Source organism: Pelobates fuscus, chromosome 9 (assembly GCF_036172605.1).
Source record: "Pelobates fuscus isolate aPelFus1 chromosome 9, aPelFus1.pri, whole genome shotgun sequence".
Taxonomy (NCBI): Eukaryota; Metazoa; Chordata; class Amphibia; order Anura; family Pelobatidae; genus Pelobates; species Pelobates fuscus.
The window spans coordinates 28,033,026-28,052,599 of NC_086325.1; the positions used below are offsets into that span (position 1 = coordinate 28,033,026).

Below are 19,574 nucleotides of genomic sequence, written 5' to 3' on the forward strand. Positions count from 1 at the left end.
TTTAATGTATACACCTTCCCTTGTTGTGTTGAAACTAATCTAAGCATAGCATTACTATGAAAAATGTATTGTTTTTTGTTTAATATTTTATTCATATGTAATGTTAGTTTTGTACATCTGAAGAAAATTCCATCTGTCCTTTAAAAAAACAATAACACATAACAAACGTGTAAAAAGGCCTGAATCGTGAATGCACTGTATTTCAGAATAATCTCAGTCACTAAGGGGTTAAAGACCTGTGTAAAAAAGCTTCTAGTCTGGTTCCAATGGAATGTGTGAGTTTGTCCAAGCATTTTAATTAAATGCTCACCTGTGCTGTGTCTCCCCTTCCTTAGGATGCAAAGTGACCTCACAGATGCCATCGTGACAGTCCTTACCCACAAGGCCGTGCGGGTGAACCCGGTGAGGATGGTCTTTCCACACAAGGCAAGCTCTGACACACACTTCAGAGATATTCTCACAGTTACGCAGCTGTACAAGAAGACACAAGTAGGAGGGGAGAAAGGGTAAAGGACAAATCTATTAACAGGTAATGGGTGTGACATCCCAGGGATTTCAGGTGCTTTCCACTAACTTTTAAAATACTTAGTTTTTATCTAGACAACAACATGGAACCAGTCTTAACATACACCAACCACATCATAGCACGGGCCATCAGCACCTTGGGAAGAGTTACATAGTAACAGGAAAATGACTAGAATGTCGCTCAAGACTAATTTATATATGAAAATATGCTGTCCGTTAAGGAGTGGCACTGTACACCGTAACAGGTGTTTTTATAGAACACACATTGAATCAGGGGCTGTGAAACTTGTATTTGCTGTTAAGGGCTCACATGACTTTAAGACAGCCAAAAAGTACCAAAAAATCCACAACATGTGAACTGCTTTGGTTTGTTTTGTTTTTTTACTTTGGCTATTTGGGGATTAATTTGTGCCGAGGAATTAAATTATCTCACCTGCTCAACACGATTCCTAGCAGCCAAATTGTATTTTTTTTTTCAAATCAATGACTATAATATAAACGTTTTCTATTAAGCTTTATGAAAATTATGGACTAACCATCACATTTTGTCTAAAACGGGCAAACTGGAAAAATTCTCCAGGTTAGCCACGTTTCCAGTTCATCTTCTTTGGCCTAAAAATTAAAGTAAAATGAATAAAAATTAAAAATATATAATAAATCGAGAATTCCTGACTTAAGCGTATAACCCTGTATGTGTTAATGAGTTACTAAAACGAGCCTTACTAAGTTCAGCATATTAACAAGTAGCAGGTAATTTGGGTGATTTTGCAATTGAATGGAGAGAATTTGCTTCTGACTGTAGATGGGAACCCACCAGGGCTCACCTGGAAATTGCAGGTTTATAGGAATGAATGTAATGTCAAAACAGCATTTTGCTGCACATGCACAATAGCCTCCCAATGCTTTCTTGTGAGAAAGCATTGGATCGGCTGAGATGATCAACTATCAAGGCGGAGCGGCCAGAGAAAAAAGGTGATTAAAATCAGCATTTCAAAGGGAGAACGGATACCTAAATAGTTATTTTACCACTATAGTGTCAGGAATACATGTTTGTGTTCCTGACACTATAGCGGTCCTTAAATTAAACTGGCAATTCCAGATAACTGACCAGGAATGAGCAATTTTAGGTCAAAATAGCTGAGCTGAAAGGATAGCAGACTTGGAGAATGTGTCCAATTTGATTGTTTTGCCTAAAGAAACTAAACTCCCAGGTCCAAGCTTTAGTAAATAACCGTCTGTAATCACAGGTTGGTCTAAAAAAAAAATCTAATTAAATTGTTTGGCATGCACTTGCATTACACAATGGATCACAAATTTAATTACGTAGGTGGTTGTGAAGAATGCTTATGTGCAGAAATGTCCTGTGAGTCTGCAAGCAGAATGCCCATATTGATGGTTATGATGGTTGCTCCTCCAAGATGCCTACCATTATTAACCCAGTGTTTCCATCCTGTGCCAAATTAAAGCCACATGCTGGTCTGTTATAGTGCTAGTCAGATCACCTAGGAAGCATGGTAAACAAGAGGCCACTCTGGCAAATCAAGATAACTAAATAACCTTAATTTGTTTAAATATACATAGGGATTTGGGAAAGAGCGCAGGTAACTTTTTTTCTTTGGTTTTAACCCAAGCAACCTCCCTTTCTGGCAATGGTTTCTGCTTGCGCTGCTTGTTTCATTCTAGACAAACATTCACTTTGAAAAAAAACATTATTTCTATATTTACTTGCACATTTTACTGTCATGTTAACTTTTGTCTTAACTTTATTGCTTTGTACTGAGCAGTAAAAAAAAAAAAAAAAAAAACTTTCATTGACAGTTTCTCAAAAAAATCGCTGCAGCTATAACCAGCCTGACAGAGCTGCCAGCTATCTCTCTGTTCAGGACTGACAGTTTCAGATTTATCCAAGTTACATGCCACAAGCTCAACTTGGACTGAGATCTCTTTCCTCCCCAGAGAAATAAACCACTGGCGTGCTCTGCGGATATCTGTAAACAGAAAATTTCACAAAAATGTGAACTCGGCTGTTTTTAATCTGATAGCAGCTGCAGTGTGTCTGCGCTCCGTTTACTGAGCAGTTTCACTCATCTAATGTGATGAATGGAACTGGTCCTGGGGATAAACATCTTTTTTGTAGAGACCCAAAGTGTGGATTGAAACGCAGCACATCCAGAGATATTTTTTTTTATTGTGTGTTGGGGACAAGTTGCAACTTCAGCCCACGTGGCTAAGGCAGCCCAGAACTCATATGTTTTGCTTGGATTATTATCCTGGTTTGTATATACACTTTGTCTTTAAAACAAATAATACATTTATTTTTTTGTAAAGTAGAACAAGTTGCTTAATAGTACAACTTTTCAATGTTTTTATGTCTTATGATACTTTTCCTTTAAGCATTCAGGCCAAATTACCTAGAGCACTTGCCTTGAAAACACTTTTCGTTATAATACAGCTCAGTCTGTGATTGGACAGCCACAGAAGGTATTTGAGGGGGAGGGGAGTAGCTTGCAATAGGTGCAGGTATTGGATCTGCAGCAATATTTATTTATTTATATATATTTTACCAGGATGAATACATTGAGATTTCTCTCGTTTTTCAAGTATGCCCTGGGTCCACAAAACATTGCATTGTTACAATAGGATACAATAAACAAACTATAAATATATACCCGATCTGCAGGACAAAACTAACTGGGATAGCATGATACAGAATAATCTAGACCAACCCCACTGACGGATGGACGCAGGGACAGACCCAGGAGACAGAATGACGGATCCACACGTGACTGGAAGAGGGAGGGAAGCGCTATCAGAAATGGACACTTATTGCAATTGGTCTGAAACATACGATCGAAACCAGGTTAGCGGACGATCACCAATGCCTGAGTTTTTAAGCTTTTGCAAAAGAATGCCATGGTCTACTGTGTTAAAGGCATTGGCAAAATCAAGGAAAATAGCTCCAGTTAAGTCTCCTTGTTCCATGCCAATTTGGATGTCATTGCAAACTTTTAAGAGGGCAGTTGAAGTTGAGTGATTTGGACGAAAGCCAGATTGATCAGGGGTCAGTTAATTTGACCGTTGATAATATTCACATAGTTGCGTGTTGACGCATTTTTCCAAGATTTTTGACAATACAGGGAGCAATGATATCGGGCAATAGTTAGATACCAAAGTATTGTCACCAGTTTTATGGATCGATACAACTTTTGCAGTCTTCCAAAGTTTGGGTATGTATTCTGACACCAAGGATTCATTGATAAGGGTAGTGACAGGTTTAGGAATTGCTAGCGCACTGAGCTTCAGCAACATCGCTGGGATTTGATCTGGTCCACACTGGTTTTTCATTTTTAAATTATTAAGATGTTTATTAATGACACTAACAGGCACAGGTCTAAAATTTAATTTCTCTATATGAGGATTTTGAAGATTTGGCAGGGCCTGATCTTTATTTGCAGTCTAAAAATGAGTTTAATTTGTTATCGTAGCAACCAGAGTGGTAGCACATACAACAAAATAATTATTAAAGGCATTTGCTACATCTAGGGGGTGTTGCAGTGTTTGGTTGTCCATTTTGACAGTGGAGGGTTGGGAGTAGATTGTGGGTGTTTGTATGCTATTTATGATTTTCCAGAAGTTCCTTGGCTTTGATACGTTGTTGTTAAAATTTTCACTGAAATATTGGGCCTTTGCCATTTTTATTTTGTTTTGTGCATGCATTTCGCCATTGTCTGTAAGTACAGTACGCTTGAATTTTGACCACAGTGAATCTCTAAACTGGTTCATTTGAATGAGGTCAGCTGTAACCCAGGGCAGGTGTGTCCCTTTTAGTCACACTTTACGCAGAGGGGTCATGCAAATACCAAACAAGCAAGAGCTCAGACTCCATAAAATGCAATCGCAGAGTCTAGATCTGGGATTAGACCTAATCTGTATCATGGTATGCTCTTGAGATCATTTAAAAAGGATTCAAGATTCATTTTTTTGAAAGACCTGGTGATTATAATCTTGGGAGGGGATTTAGTGGCCTTTATTTTGCGTATGCTGTACACTAGACAGTGGTCACTGAAACTGTTAGGGAGAACGCCCGCCTCCTGGATTCTGTCAGGACAACTGGAGAGAATCCAATCGAGCAAGGTATGGTTCTGGCTTTTAATATTAATGTGAGTTGGGGAGGAAATTGTGTTAGCTGCAAAGTCTTAAACAGCGTACATGATTATTATGTACATGACATAATTATTTTTAGGATTCAGCCAATCAATATTGAAATCTCCAAAAACCAACAGTTACTTTTTTGGTTTTGAGTTACAGTATCACTTAGTAGTTGGGCTATGTCAGAAAGGGAGTGCACCGGAGAGCTAGGCGGGTGGTAGATTCCAGCATCGATGATAGTTTTACTGAAAAGGATCTCAATTGTGCCAGAAAGGAAATCAAAGGCAGAAGGGGGTTATAGTTTTTTAAAGGAGTAAATTTTATGGACATGTCAACATAAATGCAAGGCAAGAGTTCATATGCCCCCAAAGAAAACACGTAAAACACATTTCAAGCATATTTCCTTTGAGGTATATCTACTACATTATTTTAAGTTTTGTTTGTTTTTTATGCTTCGTTTAAAAAAAAAAAAAAAAAACCAACCATAAAACTATGTACTGAATATGCCTTAACAGAAAAACGGAAACCAGCCAATGTAACATTGATTATTAATAAATAATATGCAACAATGAATACCTGTCACACAATAAAATATCTCCACTGCCTAATAAATCTTGCTTGAACCGAGGTGAGTAAATAAGGAAAAGACGGACATTCTAACCTGTATGTAGTGAAATAGATACAAACCTATAAACAGGTAAAACTATTTACTCAAAGTGGATTTATTCAGGAAGTGATATCCATTTTTATCTCCTCAGCTCAACGTAATCCTTTCTAGCAGACACATTTCACTATTTTAATAAAGGCAAACAAATACATATGGCTAAGACTGACTTAGTCTATTAATTCATATTTCTTTTATACTGACAAAAAGGGTTATTCACTTAACTGTAAATTGTCAAGAATTCAAAGAGAATTTCAAGTGTTAGGCCAAAATAGCAAATTGGAAAAATCTTCCATATTGGCTATATTTTGAGACTGGCTATGTTGACATATAATTTAAAATTCACTTTTGATTCCCAAGAACACCAAGCTTCCTGTATGTGAGTAAAACAAAGCAATTAATGTGTGGTCACCTCGATTGCCGGCAGAGTTTTGTTTTGATCGGTGCTATGCTGTCCCAGAATGCTCCCCGCGGACCTTCCTTCACACTGGTATCGAAATCGCATCCCTCTCTGCTTTGGCTGTTCTGTGATCAGCAGCTGTGGTGGTGGTGGAGGTGGTAGAGGGAGGTCTTGCAGTGGTTGCCACACAGACGGCCTGCAGTCCCGAGGTTGGATGCAAGAGGCGACGGTGACTGTTTCGAGAATGCTAGCATGTTCCGTATTTCTTGAAACAAGCACAGGGGAGTGCAGCTGGTTGTCAGGTTGGGATTCCGAATGGATTAAATCCATTACATCATCTAAGAAAAAGTAGGGAGAAAAAAGTAAGTTTTAAAAGAATGTTGCAGAGCTCATTACAGGGTTATGAGCTCACATTTAATGTGCAAACAGAAACAGGAGACACTTGGAGTCAGCAGAAAGTCCCTATTTTTCAGGTATCATAGCATGTGACAATTATCAAAGAGGTTCTAATTGGGGAAGTACCAAAGGTAGATCAGACTCCTTGCTAACGACTAGGGAGGGACCAAGTACAATCAGCATACCCTTATTGCAAGGTGCTCTCTCTTTTTTCTGGGTTTCTTTATCTTATATGGAAAACTCACTTATTATTCAAACTGCAATAAGCCACTCTGATACCATTCACAAACCAGCTTAACTCTTCCAGTAACAACCCCATTTTGCGTTGCTGTCCACGTTTCCCAAGGGAGCCATTTGTAACTGGGCAAGTGTGCAGGGATTCTAAATTTACTCCATGGCCATGGCACCATCAGCACAGAGCATTACCTATGGGCATAAATCCACATATGGAAGCCCATAAGTAGATTTCTTCTTTTTTTAGGCTGCTGCACTGAAAAATGCCAGATTAATGGTTTTATAAAATAATTCTCATTGCGTTTTTCACTATCTTTTCATTTCCCCACATAGCTAAAGGCATGTGGACAACTTTGAGTGAATTTGGCTAACTGGTCACACCCACAGGTTACAGCTATTCAATGTAGAACCAACATGTTCCTGCTAATCTAGAGCTGCCCCGGATCTAGAGCCCACGAGAGCTACCCCGGACCTAGAGCCCATCGAGAGCTGCCCCGGACCTAGAGCCCATCGAGAGCTGCCCCGGACCTAGAGCCCATCGAGAGCTGCCCCGGACCTAGAGCCCATCGAGAGCTGCCCCGGACCTAGAGCCCATCGAGAGCTGCCCCGGACCTAGAGCCCATCAAGAGCTGCCCCGGATCTAGAGCCCATTGAGAGCTTTCCTGAAGCTAGAGCTGCCCGGGTCTATATGTGCCAATATAGAGTTGCAAAAGCTGATTGTGACATTGAAACATCTAGGATCAAAAGCCACTAAGCAATAGGCAACACACGCTCACAAATAGGGCCTTGGATTGCTGGAGTATGTAGCACATGAAAATGGTCTACAGAGTTCCTGACTGCATTCTGGTAGCTGTGTCAGCCAATTAAATCCAGCCTAAGCCAAGGTCATCATAGGATTATTAACAGCTGCTCAGCCATTTAAACGTGTCTCCACAAACCATTCTCGTGGAGATTTTGCCTAAAGAGACAGTTTGGGATTCAGTTGTCACTGTTGCAATAGTTTTGTTTTTGTCCTAGACATTTTCACTTTACATTAACAGCCTGGTAAGTTTTGGCAGGGCAGAAATTGGATTACAGACATCCTTTACAACTGTCATATGTAAAAACAAAGTATCATGTTCCTCTCAATTGTATTACGTTTGAAATCTACATTGTCTGGCCAAACTGCTAGAAAATGCATACATTTTATAAAAAAAAAGCTCAAGAAAATATTGTCACTAATCCCCACCTGTCAATCAATTCTCGGCGCTGACAGCATTGACTTCTGAGAACTGATTGACACGTGACAGCAGGGGAATCCTCCACTAGAGGGTTCTCTAGTAGAACAACTAAAGAATCTATAGCAATGTGCTGCAGTCACTGTAAATATTCTACCCTCTGGCATACATCAATCTGCCATTAAGGTGGCATTTAGACCAGCGTCTGTGCCCTGCTTTGGGAAGCACAGATATGTTTCTCAGACAAAGCAGAAACAAATAGGAGGTAGGTAGGTGGGAGGCAAGAGTGCTACAATTGTAACAGTCATGGCAGCCCCAACACTGCAATAATAAATAATTACTGTAACTAGTTAAATGCAGTGCACATGTATCCAGCTCTATAGATTTGTTCCCCTCTCTCCTGCAGATTTTTGTTGTGGAATAAAACACAGACACTTTAATTTTCTGGAGCATGACTCACACAGAATACATTACATTTTTGAGATCCACGTAAGTGCAGCAGCGACGGCTGGTTGACTCACAACTTTCCTTGGTGTGTGAATGAGATCAGAGATTACTTTTAAAGCTCCCAGCTAACTAGGCCAGAGTCTTAGGCTAAAAGCAGGGATACATTCTAACTGTGAGCATATCTACGCATCGCATTATAGAATCTAAAGATCAGGAGAAGGAGTTATACTAAGCGTGTCGAGCATTTGTCCAAGGGAGCGATACAGACAGCAAGGCTCATGTTTACAGCCCCCAGATCTTCAGTACAGAGGGAAAGCATAGGATCAAAGTTCCCATCTATACTATGAGCATGTGTACTCATACCAAGCAGCTGACAAGGATACATTAGCGAGGGACTGGGAGCATTTTCCCCTTGTGTCAGGCTGTGCTGCCAGAACGTACAGAGAATGGTGCTGGGTTTCAAGTCAAGACATTTCCCAGTGCCTCCTAAAGGTCCCACAGCATATCCCAACGTGGGGGAGCCTGTTAACTGAGCTAGGCCTGGTGATTTAATCAGTCTCTATTACTTTATTCTTCCAAGATCTCCACAGAAATTAAAAAATGAAAAATTCTATATAATTATATATATATATATATATGTGTGAAAATGTATATAAAAAGGATGCACTCTCTGGTCTTCCAAAGTTATAACATTTTTATTCCATCAAATAGTGTGTAATAAGATGATCGACGTTTCGACCCATTCGGGTCAAGATCTTGAGGAAGACCTGAATGGGTCGAAACGTCGATCATCTTATTACACACTATTTGATGGAAAAAAAATGTTATAACTTTGGAAGACCAGAGAGTGCATCCTTTCTATATACATTTTCGCATATATACCCAGCGTGGGATAGCACCAGGGCATTGAGCTAAATACTATTTTGTCAGCAAGGGTGAGTGCCATTATACTTAAAAAAATAAATAAAATAATAATATATATATATATATATATATATATATATATATTGCATAAGCCTGCCACAACGTCAATGTACCCCATCTTTGGCATGTCCTACTCTAACAGCCTAATGTCTGCTCTTAATAGATTAACCCACTTACTGGGGAATTCCATCTGGGACTCTCTGCAGTACAAGACTAAATAGGGCCCTGGGAAGAGGCACTTGTGACAGGGAGGGGTTGGCTAGACTCCCAAATATTTATATATATATATATGAAACCAGGGTGCTGCACTCACCTGAACATGCATAAATGGGGTACTGCTGGGGGCCAATTTATACAATACACAAGATCCAGCGCACTCACCTATCCACTAAACAGCAACTTCAATGTTGTTATTTGTGTTTTTTTTTTTTTTTTTTTTTTTAAACAGGCTTATGCAATGTATGATCATATAATGTAACGCCCACTATTTTTGCATATATTAGGTGTTTTTAAAAACACTAATTAAATCTGTCAACATTGAAGTTGCTGTTTAGTAGATAGATGAGTGTGCTGGATCTTGTGTATTGTATAAATTGGCCCCCAGCAGTACCCCATTTATGCATGTTCAGGTGAGTGCAGCCCCTTGGTTTACACACAAACACACACACACACATATATATATACACACACACACACACACACACACACACACAAATACATACACTTAAAAATATATGTTTTCCCTCCCACAGTTGTAGACTTCAGCAGCACACACTGCACATTACTGTAAGTTTTATTGCTATGGAGCTCTGTGATGCACTCATTTTTGTACTTTTATATAAAATTCAGGGCTTGACAGATGTCTCAAAGCTCCACTTCCCAGCGTGCCTTAATGCTTAAAGGGACACTATAGTCACCAGAACAACTACAACTTAATGAATTTGTTCTGGTGAGTTGAATCATTACCTTCAGGCTTTTTGCTATAAACACTGTCTTTTCAGAGAAAATGGAGAGTTTACATTACAGCCTAGTGATAACTTCACTGGCCACTCCTCAGATGGCTGTTAGAGATCCTTCCTGGGTCATGGCTGCCTAAAATGCATCCAAACATGCAGTGTCTCCTCTCTCTGCATGCAGACACTGAACTTTCCTCATAGAGATGCATTGATTCAATTCATCTCTATGCGGAGATGCTGATTGGCCAGTGCTGTGTTTGAATCATCTGCCCCTGATCTGCCTCTTTGTCAGTCTCAGCCATTCCTACGGGGAAGCATTGTGGTTGGATCAGGCTATCACTTCTGATGATGTCAGCAGGCAGAGGGCAGGTAAAAAGTAAACAATGACAAAGCAAACAGCTCCAGACTTGAAAAAAGTAAGATTTTACTAGATTTAGGGAGGCAAGGGGCTCCAGTGGGGCTATATGGTGGTTTTAACCATATAGGGTCAGGAATACATGTTTGTGTTCCTGACCATATAGTGGTCCTTTAATATTTATTTTGATCAGTTAGGAAAGCACAATCTTCAGGCAGACATATACACACACAATTAGAAAACTAAAATTTTTGTAGATCGAACGAGTTCAAAACATAACTGGAAATGCCACACCCTTTTGTATAACAGATGGTTTAAATCCCAGACACCGGGCAGAAAATAAAATCGTAACTGGTGCTATGAATAAAATAATTGCTGTAGCATGCAAACCATAGTACAGATAAAAATCTAACTAAACAAATCGAACCTGGCAAACAATAAAAAGCAACACTGCATTTAAAACGTATGAAAAACAAAAACAAAAAAAGTAATAAATTACATAAATATAAAATTAGTCACTGAGTCTCAGTAGTGAACTATGTGGATAAAAAAAAAATTCTCCAAACTCTCCGTGCAGCCATAATTATATTCATACTTTGAAGCAGCTGCTGGAAGACTCCAGGCATTCAGTGTCCAAGTACACCGGTATACGGCTAAATTAAATGGTAGAATGTCTTCCAAGCAATATACCAAAAATCCAACTAAGCCTAGAATGATTGATAATGATTGCGCCATAACACAAACGAACAATGTATTATTGTCTGTCTTTCCGAGACTCCCTAAGGACCTTCTGTGCCCAAATCAGCAGCAGTGAACAGGCAGGTGGATTGTGAATTACTTGTTCTCAGCCAGTGACTCCCCATTCACTAAACTGGCTTGCAAAGATATGTACCACTTTTGTGAATGGGAAGTCACTGATTGGCTGAGATCGTCAACCAATCAGCGGCGCCTTTGCCTGGCGGCACTCCCCTCTTCCTGTAAGTGAAAATGCTGAAGCCGGATGCCACTAGGGAAGGAGACGGAGACCAGCAAGAAGGCAACTTTGGGGTTAAAACGTTCAAGAATGGTTTAACACCTTGAGGTAAGAGTGCAGTAGTTTTGGTGCCTGGAGTGTCCCTTTAACTGTGAAATTCCCTAGGATTTACTAGCACATCTCACTTTTGTGAATAACCCTGCAAGTTCTAAATGGAACCAAAGAAAGGATACCATTAGTCATTAATTTCTCAGTAAGGTCTTAACAAAAATTCAATGAATACCCTCAGTGAATAATGATCAGTTCTAGGTCAAAGTTCTAAAGTTGCAGCAGTTACCATGGAGACAATGGAATGTTCCTGCTGACTGTTTCATGTTTAGAACTTATTCAGAATTTCTGTTACACACAACACTACCAGTCTGCATATCCCTTTTATAGGACTATGTGATATCAAAGAGCGCGTTATCATTTGCACAGCTGACCACGTTTTGATGCTGTTGTGAAATATTTAGCAGTTCCTTTCTCACACGCTCTGTTTCCAGGAGGATAAATTGGGGTTTTACTTCCCCAACTATTTTTGAATTCAACCCAAAGCAAGAGAATAAGAGCTTCCGGCTGTCAACACGAACAGGGCAATCCACTAGTACAAAGCTGAGAGTGGAGAACAGAATTCTGCAAGATGTGTATTGCATAAGAGACACACTGAGTGCCATTATATAAAGCACTGGTCAGTATTCTGATTTGACACTTAAACCCTTCATTAACACATTATTTGAAGAAAAGGGGCAAAATAAAGACATTCAATAAAGTGATTTGTAAATGTATTACCATGTCAGTATGCACAGAGAACAATATTTAATGATAAAATGACTTTGCTGATCCTTGTTTTATGGATAGAGGAAATACACAGAGTTAAAACATAATGGATTTACAGCCAAGCGTACTATATTCATTTATCTTATGTGCAAATTATTAAAACTGTGGGGGGAAAAAGTGTATATCAGGTTGGGGTTTTGGGTATAGATGCAGACACTTGTTGCCTGGGTAAACATGATATCAGGTGGTGAAGGGGTTAACCAACGGCACATGTGGAATCTCATATCCGTAGGTTACTCAATTCAGGACCTGGAGGGAAACATGCAGGGTTAATTCATTAAAGGGACACTCCAGGCCCACAAAGCACTTTAGCTTGCTGAACAGCTCTATGTGTTCAGAGTGTGACCTCTTTTTTTTTCTACAGAAATTGATACATTTATAAATGACCTTATTACATCCACCTGGCTGCCAATCAGACAGCAGCTTCCTGTTACATCCTGGTTTGGTTATCTCAGTGGAGCTAAATTCAAGAGTCAGCAATTGCCCAGAGCACCTGCCTTGCAAAGACTTCTCATTGAGCTGCACTGGGCACTCTGTGATTGGACAGACACAGAAAGTCTGGGTGGATTAGAAGGGGAGGGCTTGCAAAGGGAGCAGACAAGAGAAGTGCAGTTTTGAAAGCTGTTTTTATATATACTCCAAATGCATAATTAAATGCATGCACATTTTCATTTGAGAGTATAACTACTAATCAGTGTTTTTGTATTTGGACAGTGGGGTGTCCCTCTCAAGGGTTACTGCAACACCATGACCACTTCCATTCTAAAACAATCTGACGACTCTTAATAAGAGGGAGCCAGGGTACTCCAAGCACCACAACAACAACAACAGTGAGTTGTGGGGATTATCGTGCCTGGAGAGCCTTGACGCATCCCCCATTCTAAGTAGTCAAACTGTCTCAGACCTGAAATGGGTATGGTGCTTGGAGTGTTCCTTTATAGGATCACTTTAAGTACCATAACCACTACAGTTCAGTTTAGTGGTTTTGATTAAATAGTGCTATGGGTACCCTCCCACATTAATTTATTTGGAGCAGTTTGAAGAAGCCTAGCACCCACAGCCGACCACATTTACATTTCCACATTATCAATATAATGAGTGTTTGAGGGTCCTGGCAGGCAAGTTGTCACACATACATAATAATATATACACACGTGATGAGTACTTACCCAGTGTTGTGCCATCTTCTTCTTGAATATCATGAGAATCTATAAAAGACAAAAGAAAAATACGATCATCTCAACCACACCAACTCTTGTTAGACTACTATTTCCAACAGCTTTGAGACACAGTAACCGGGCCCGGAGTTAAATGGATCTGGCTTGATGACCAAGCACATTGACATCTTACAACATTTTTTTTTGCATCATACTTCCAAAGCACCATGCTCTGCCCTTTTTCTACCAACTAGATTTCTCAAGATTTGTTTGGGATCAAGTAGCCAAACCATTGTCATCTGAAACCTGGACCAACTCACCCTAGCGTCCCCCCTGGCCCCCTCCCACGAGCGGGCTGTGGGGCCCTAAGAGAATGGGAGGGCTTATTGTCCTTCCCCACCGCTGAGCAGCGGGTAGGAGCCATAATGAGGGGTGGTCACCTATTGTCCTCTCCCCAACCCCTGAGCGGCGGGTGGGGGCCATAAACATAATGGGGGGGGACCTATTGCCCTCCCCCCGACTCCTGAGCAGCAGATGAGGGCCATAAATAACACTGGGGGGGGCCTATTGTCCTCCCCACCGGCCCCCACCCCTGACCGGCGGGTGGGGACCCTAAATTAAAATGTCCCCCCCCCTCCCCAAGGTGACTAGGGGTCCCCAAGCCTTAGTAACCTTGGGGAGGGGGCGTTCGACAGGTATTATGGTTTTTATTTGGCTTTTTTGGGGGCTGAAAAATTAAGATTTTAGAAAAAAAGACATCAAATGGAAAGTTTTAATTTTTTTTTACAGGTACTTAGTTCTTTTATTCGCCCCTCACTATTTTTAGGGTGAGGGGGGTAGGTAGGGGTTTATTCATTTTGTTTTGGGTGGGGAGGGGGGGCACACTTTGCTTTTCCACTGGTCAGAGATGGTCAGGCGTATGAAAACTCCATAAGACAAATAGTTCCTACTTTGTCTTAGGTTTTAAAAAAAACTAGAGCAGACAGGAAGAAATGAAGAACAGATCCTGAGATAGGGAGAAACGAGGAATCGATTTGGGAAAGGTAAGTTCGGCATGACAGTGCCGCTTTAAGGTATGTGACCAGCTCACCAAGAATGTTCTCTAATAAATGTGACCAGCTTTCATAGAATGTTTACTAATAAAGTAAGTGATTACTTTTTGTAGCATGTTTACTAATAAAGAGGTCAGCTTTCAGAGAATGTTCACCAATAAAGTATGAGGTCAGCTTTCGTAGAAAGTTTACTAATGGTATGAGGCCTGCTTTCGTAGCATGTTTACTAATAAAGTACGCGGTCAACTTTCAGAGAATGTTCACTAATCAAGTATGAGGTCAGCTTTCGTGGAATGTTTACTAATAAAGATTGTGGTCAGGTGATTCAAGTCACAAAATCCTGGCTGAGGAATATGGAAAAAGTAGTCCAAAATGTGTGAAATGCTAAAAGGTTACCAAACACTGCTGTGTGGTGACTTCAGATGAGGGCAATTCTAAATAAAACCACAGATGCCACATAGACAAAAGTGTAAATAGCAAAAGGAAAGGGAAAACAAAAACAAAAAATGTCTATTTCAGACTTGATTTAATATTCTTGAATATGCTAAATGATTTAATATTTATTAATTTAGTGATATATTATTTATATTTTAACATTTAGAAAAAAATTATTTTAAACGTTTATCCAAATATATATAAAATGAGTAAAATAAGCTTATCAAAAATATTTAATCAAGGCCTTTATCGGGAAAATATGTCATAAGATTCAGTAACGTGAGTATTTTAAGTGAATTTCACTGTGAAAGGGACACTATAGTCACCATTTGTTCTGGTGTGTAAAATCATTCCCTTCCCATCTTTTCAGAGAAAATGCAATGTTTACATTACAGCCTAGTGATATCTCCAATGGCCACTCCGCAGATGGCTACTAGAGGTGCTTTCTGCATTGATTCAATGTATCTCTATGAGGAGATGCTGATTGGCCAGAGCTGTGTTTGGCTTGTGTTGGCTCTGAACTTGATCTGTCTCCTTGACAGTCTTAGCCAATCCAATGCTTTCCTATGGAAAAGCATTATAGTTGGCTCAAAACACAACTTCTGATGATGTCAGCCAAGCAGGCAGATAAGGGGCAGAGACAACAGCAGCAGACTGCAATAAAGTAATATTTTGCTATATTTAGGAGTGGAAGGAGGGCTAGATGGTGTTTTTAACACTATAGGATCAGGAATATAGGTTTGTGTTCCTGACCCTATAGTGTTCATTTAAATAGATTTTGAATTCTCACTTTAGTGAATATCCTTTTGTATCTCTGTGGAATGTAGACAATACTGACTTTATATAGGCATGCAATAACATAAACCGGGCATTTAAAACAGAACTGTCAAGTTCACTGGAAGGGCCCTTTTCTAAACCCCTTTCCCCAAAAAACTTTATCGAAGCTTAACAGGGTGTGTAAATGCCATTGAGGTACTTTTCCGGTGTACTATCTTAATTCAGCATTTTTTTTACCCACCCTCTATGGAGCTTCACCCCATTTTCAGCATACTTACCTCGTTCCTAATGGACCCAGTGCCGCCATTAGCTTCTTCTTTGAACTGCCTTTTATTGGAAAGATTCGGTTGGCTTTCTAAAACCTGGCACAGCCCCCCTGATCACACTGAGATGGTAGGTAAAAAAAGGCTTCCCCACAAAATATAGTAGACAAAAATACACATATATGAACCACAATTTAAAAAAAAGAACACATAACCCCCAAACCCCAGATCCACCCCTTCCTCCCCCCCAAATCTGCCTACTTCTTTCTACTTCTATGCCAATACCTGCAACACTGTTCATGACTACCTAAGGCGAGACACAGTCTTCAACTAAGTAGATTACACTACCTTCAAACACTCGCCAAAAGCAATATGGTATTGCATGTTTGGGTTGCATTTGTTTGTTACTATTAAAGTTAATGTTAAATTATTTTTATGTAAATACAAAAACCTTGAAGTCAGATTGCATACTGTCCATACAGAAAAACTGAGAATCCTTCACAGTATGATATCTTACATTGTAAACCTTGTTTGTAAGATGCACGATGTGAGCAATCTGTCAACGTAATGTGATATATGTCTTGATTTATGTCTGACGGCAAACCAAACTAAATAAAAAAAAATATATATATATATTTTTTTTTTTTTTTTTTTTAAAGCACGTTTTTTTACCAGCGTTTTATCGCAAAATAAGTATATATTAGCCAGGAATTTCGCTAGTACAATGTATAGACTGGAACTGCAGAGGAATATTTCTTGCAAAACACAAAAGTGGTAAGACAGGTACCCTTTAACCCCTTAAGGACTCATGACATGTGTGACATGTCATGATTCCCTTTTATTCCAGAAGTTTGGTCCTTAAGGGGTTAAAGGTGACATTGGTAGCGCTTTAGACCAACATTCAAGTAGACAATCACTTGGGAAATAGTGATCACAATATAGTGTACTGTGATATAAATAAAAATAAAAAAACTAAAGCACACCGGGAATATTAAAAAACATAATTTTTAAAAGGCCAATTTCAGTAATATAAGGGCAGCTTTACAATATAATGACTGGCATAAACTATTTAGTGAAAAGAACACCGAGGATAAATGAAATATCTTCAAACAAATATTAGAAAGGTACATTTCTCAGTAATGATAGACCTGTGAGCTTAACGTCTGTGGCTGGGAAAGTATTTGAAGGGTTAATAAGGGATAATATTCAGGAATTCACTGGGAAGAACTTTGTTATTAGCAATTATCAGCATGGTTTTATGAAGCACAGGTCATGTCAAACTAACCTAATTGCATTCTATGAAGAAGTATAAGTATAGATCAGGGTTTTGCAATGGATGTGATCTATTTGGATTTTGCCAAGGCATTTGATACAGTTCCACACAATAGATTAGTGTTCAAACTCAAGGAAATTGGTCTAGGTGAAAATGCTTGTTCTTGGGTTGAACATTGGCTTAAAAATAGAGTACAACGAGTTGTCATTAATGGTAAATTTTCAAGCTGGTCAAACGTGGTAAGTGGTGTCCCTCAGGGTTCTGTTTTGGGACCGCTTCTATTTAACATATTAATAAATGAGCTTGAAAAAAGCATTGAAAATCATGTTTCAGTGTTTGCAGATGACACAAAACTCTGTAAAGTGATAAAATGTGAGCAGGATATTGCATTGTTGCAGAGGGATTTAGATAATTTGAGGGACTGGGCACTCAAATGGCAGATTAAGTTTAATGTAGAAAAATGCAAAGTTATGCACTTCGGTGTAAAAAATACACAAGCAACTTATACCCTAAATGGAAGCGAATTAGGGATAACTACACACGAGAAGGATTTGGAATTGTTATAGACAACAAGCTATGCAACAATGTGCAATGTCAATCACCAGTGGCAAGGCCAGTAAGGTATTGTCATGCTTGAAAAAGGGCATTCATTTTCAGGATGACAATATAATTTTGCCTCTATAAATTATTGGTAAGACCACATATTGAATATACTGTGCAATTTTGAGCACCTGTTCTCAAGAAGGATATTATGACACTAGAAAAAGTGCTGAGGTGGGCTACAAAATTAATAAAAGGAATGGAACATTTTAGCTATAAAGAAAGGTTAACAAATTTAGAAAAATTTCACCTGACAGGGGATATGATAACATTATACAAATATATCCGGGGCCAATAAAAACTATTGTGTGAAAAGTTATTTACAAACAGAGCTATACATAGGACACATGGTCATGCATTTAGAGTGGAAGAAAGAAGATTTAGTCTAAGGCAAAGGAAAGGTTTTTATTTCTACCGTAAGAACAATAAGGATGTGGAATTCTCCGCTTGAAGAAGTGGTTTTATCAGAGTCTGTACAGATGTTTAAACAGCAGCTAGATGCATACTTGCAAAAACATAATATTCAATGGCATAATTTTTCAACTGTAGGGTAATAGCTTCTTGATTGAAGGATAAATCTGACTGCCATTGTGGGGTCAAGAGGGAATTCTTTTCCTAGTTTGTTGCAAAATTTGACATGCTTCAAACAGGGTTGGGTTTTTTTTTGCCTTCTTTTGGATCAACAGAAAAAAAAACACAGATGTGAGGAAGGTTGAACTTGATAGACACGTCTCTTTTCAGCCTAGGTAACTATGAAGCTCGCTTGGACATCTGCACAGAAATGCTATGTGATCACATTCCCACATTCCCTCCAAAACTAAAAAGAGTCAGGCACGTCTTGTAAGCTTAAAATGAAACTACTGAGATTTTTATTAAAATAAAGAGTACCAGCCATAGTCAACTTTTCCTCATCATTTGGTGGTGCACAATCTCTGCAGTGACAGTGCCATTTTAAGGGGATGGTATTTTAAAGGGAAAGCACACATTAAATAGTGCTTTCATTTTTCATAGAGCCCTACCTTGGTCCAAATGTATCTCTGTTTAGGACCTTAAAATTGAATAGTCATTGGCTGCAAAAATCCCTGACCTCTCTGCTTCAATATTAGAAAAAAAATCCTCAACCAAGACAATGCCATTATGAACCCTTGAATGCGCCACTTTTCTTGGAGCTGAGATGTGTGTAGTAAATTCCAGAGCTCCACAGCAATAAAACACACAGTAATGATCTGTGTGTATGGAAGTTTCACAGAGCTTCCCTACAATACAAATCACACTTCTATGCTGTATGTGAGTACACAGTTGCAGAAAAATAGAACTCACAGTAACACACAGTATATATGAATAACTCACGGAGCTCCACTGCAATAAGGCACTCAGCATTGTTCTATGAGTATTGCTGTACAGAGCTCCACAGCAATAAAACACACAAATGTTCTGTGTGTAAATGTACAGAGCTCCATAGAATTAAAACTTACATTAAGGAGCAGTGTGTATGATTGTATCTCAGAACTTCACCAAAACATTATATTGAGAAATATGTGATAGTAGATGAAGTTCCTGCTTCTAACTGGTCTTAACATCGTTGGGAGGGGGTCCTCACTGGATGCAGACACCAAAAAGCAGAACATAACAGCTATGGCTTCCCTGCACCAAAACAGGAGACGCTACCACAGCTTAAATTAAACAACCCCAAAACCACAATCTCTTGGTACGTTTCCCAGTTCATTAGTAGTCTCTGTACTGTGTAAAAAAAAAAAAGAAAAAACACAACAAACTGATTTTCAGTTTAAGGTAGATATGTGCACAGTTACATAGTAGTTACACAGTAATCTTTATTATTGACTTTAAGGAAAAAAAAAAAAAAAGAATCAAGGCTATAAAGTTATGCCTTTCATACATGT

General features: G+C 39.1%; 1 protein-coding gene and 1 long non-coding RNA gene across 3 annotated transcripts in view; both read right to left on the reverse strand.

The window, feature by feature from the left end:
• Nucleotides 1-19,574, reverse strand: part of LOC134572638 (uncharacterized) — a 454,902-nt gene that overhangs the window by 336,409 nt on the left and 98,919 nt on the right. The gene's annotated exons all lie outside the window — the stretch shown is intronic.
• RELB (RELB proto-oncogene, NF-kB subunit) overlaps nucleotides 1-19,574 on the reverse strand; it is a 33,664-nt gene that overhangs the window by 13,355 nt on the left and 735 nt on the right. The window contains exons 2-4 of one of the 2 annotated variants that reach the window (XM_063431695.1): nucleotides 13,286-13,324; nucleotides 5,751-6,076; nucleotides 311-471 (exon numbers count right to left, since the gene is read on the reverse strand). In XM_063431695.1, the coding sequence (XP_063287765.1) occupies nucleotides 311-471; nucleotides 5,751-6,076; nucleotides 13,286-13,324 (526 nt within the window). Of the gene's footprint in view, nucleotides 1-310; nucleotides 472-5,750; nucleotides 6,077-8,059; nucleotides 8,309-13,285; nucleotides 13,325-19,574 lie in introns of those variants that run through there. The other variant, XM_063431696.1, reaches the window with a different exon arrangement.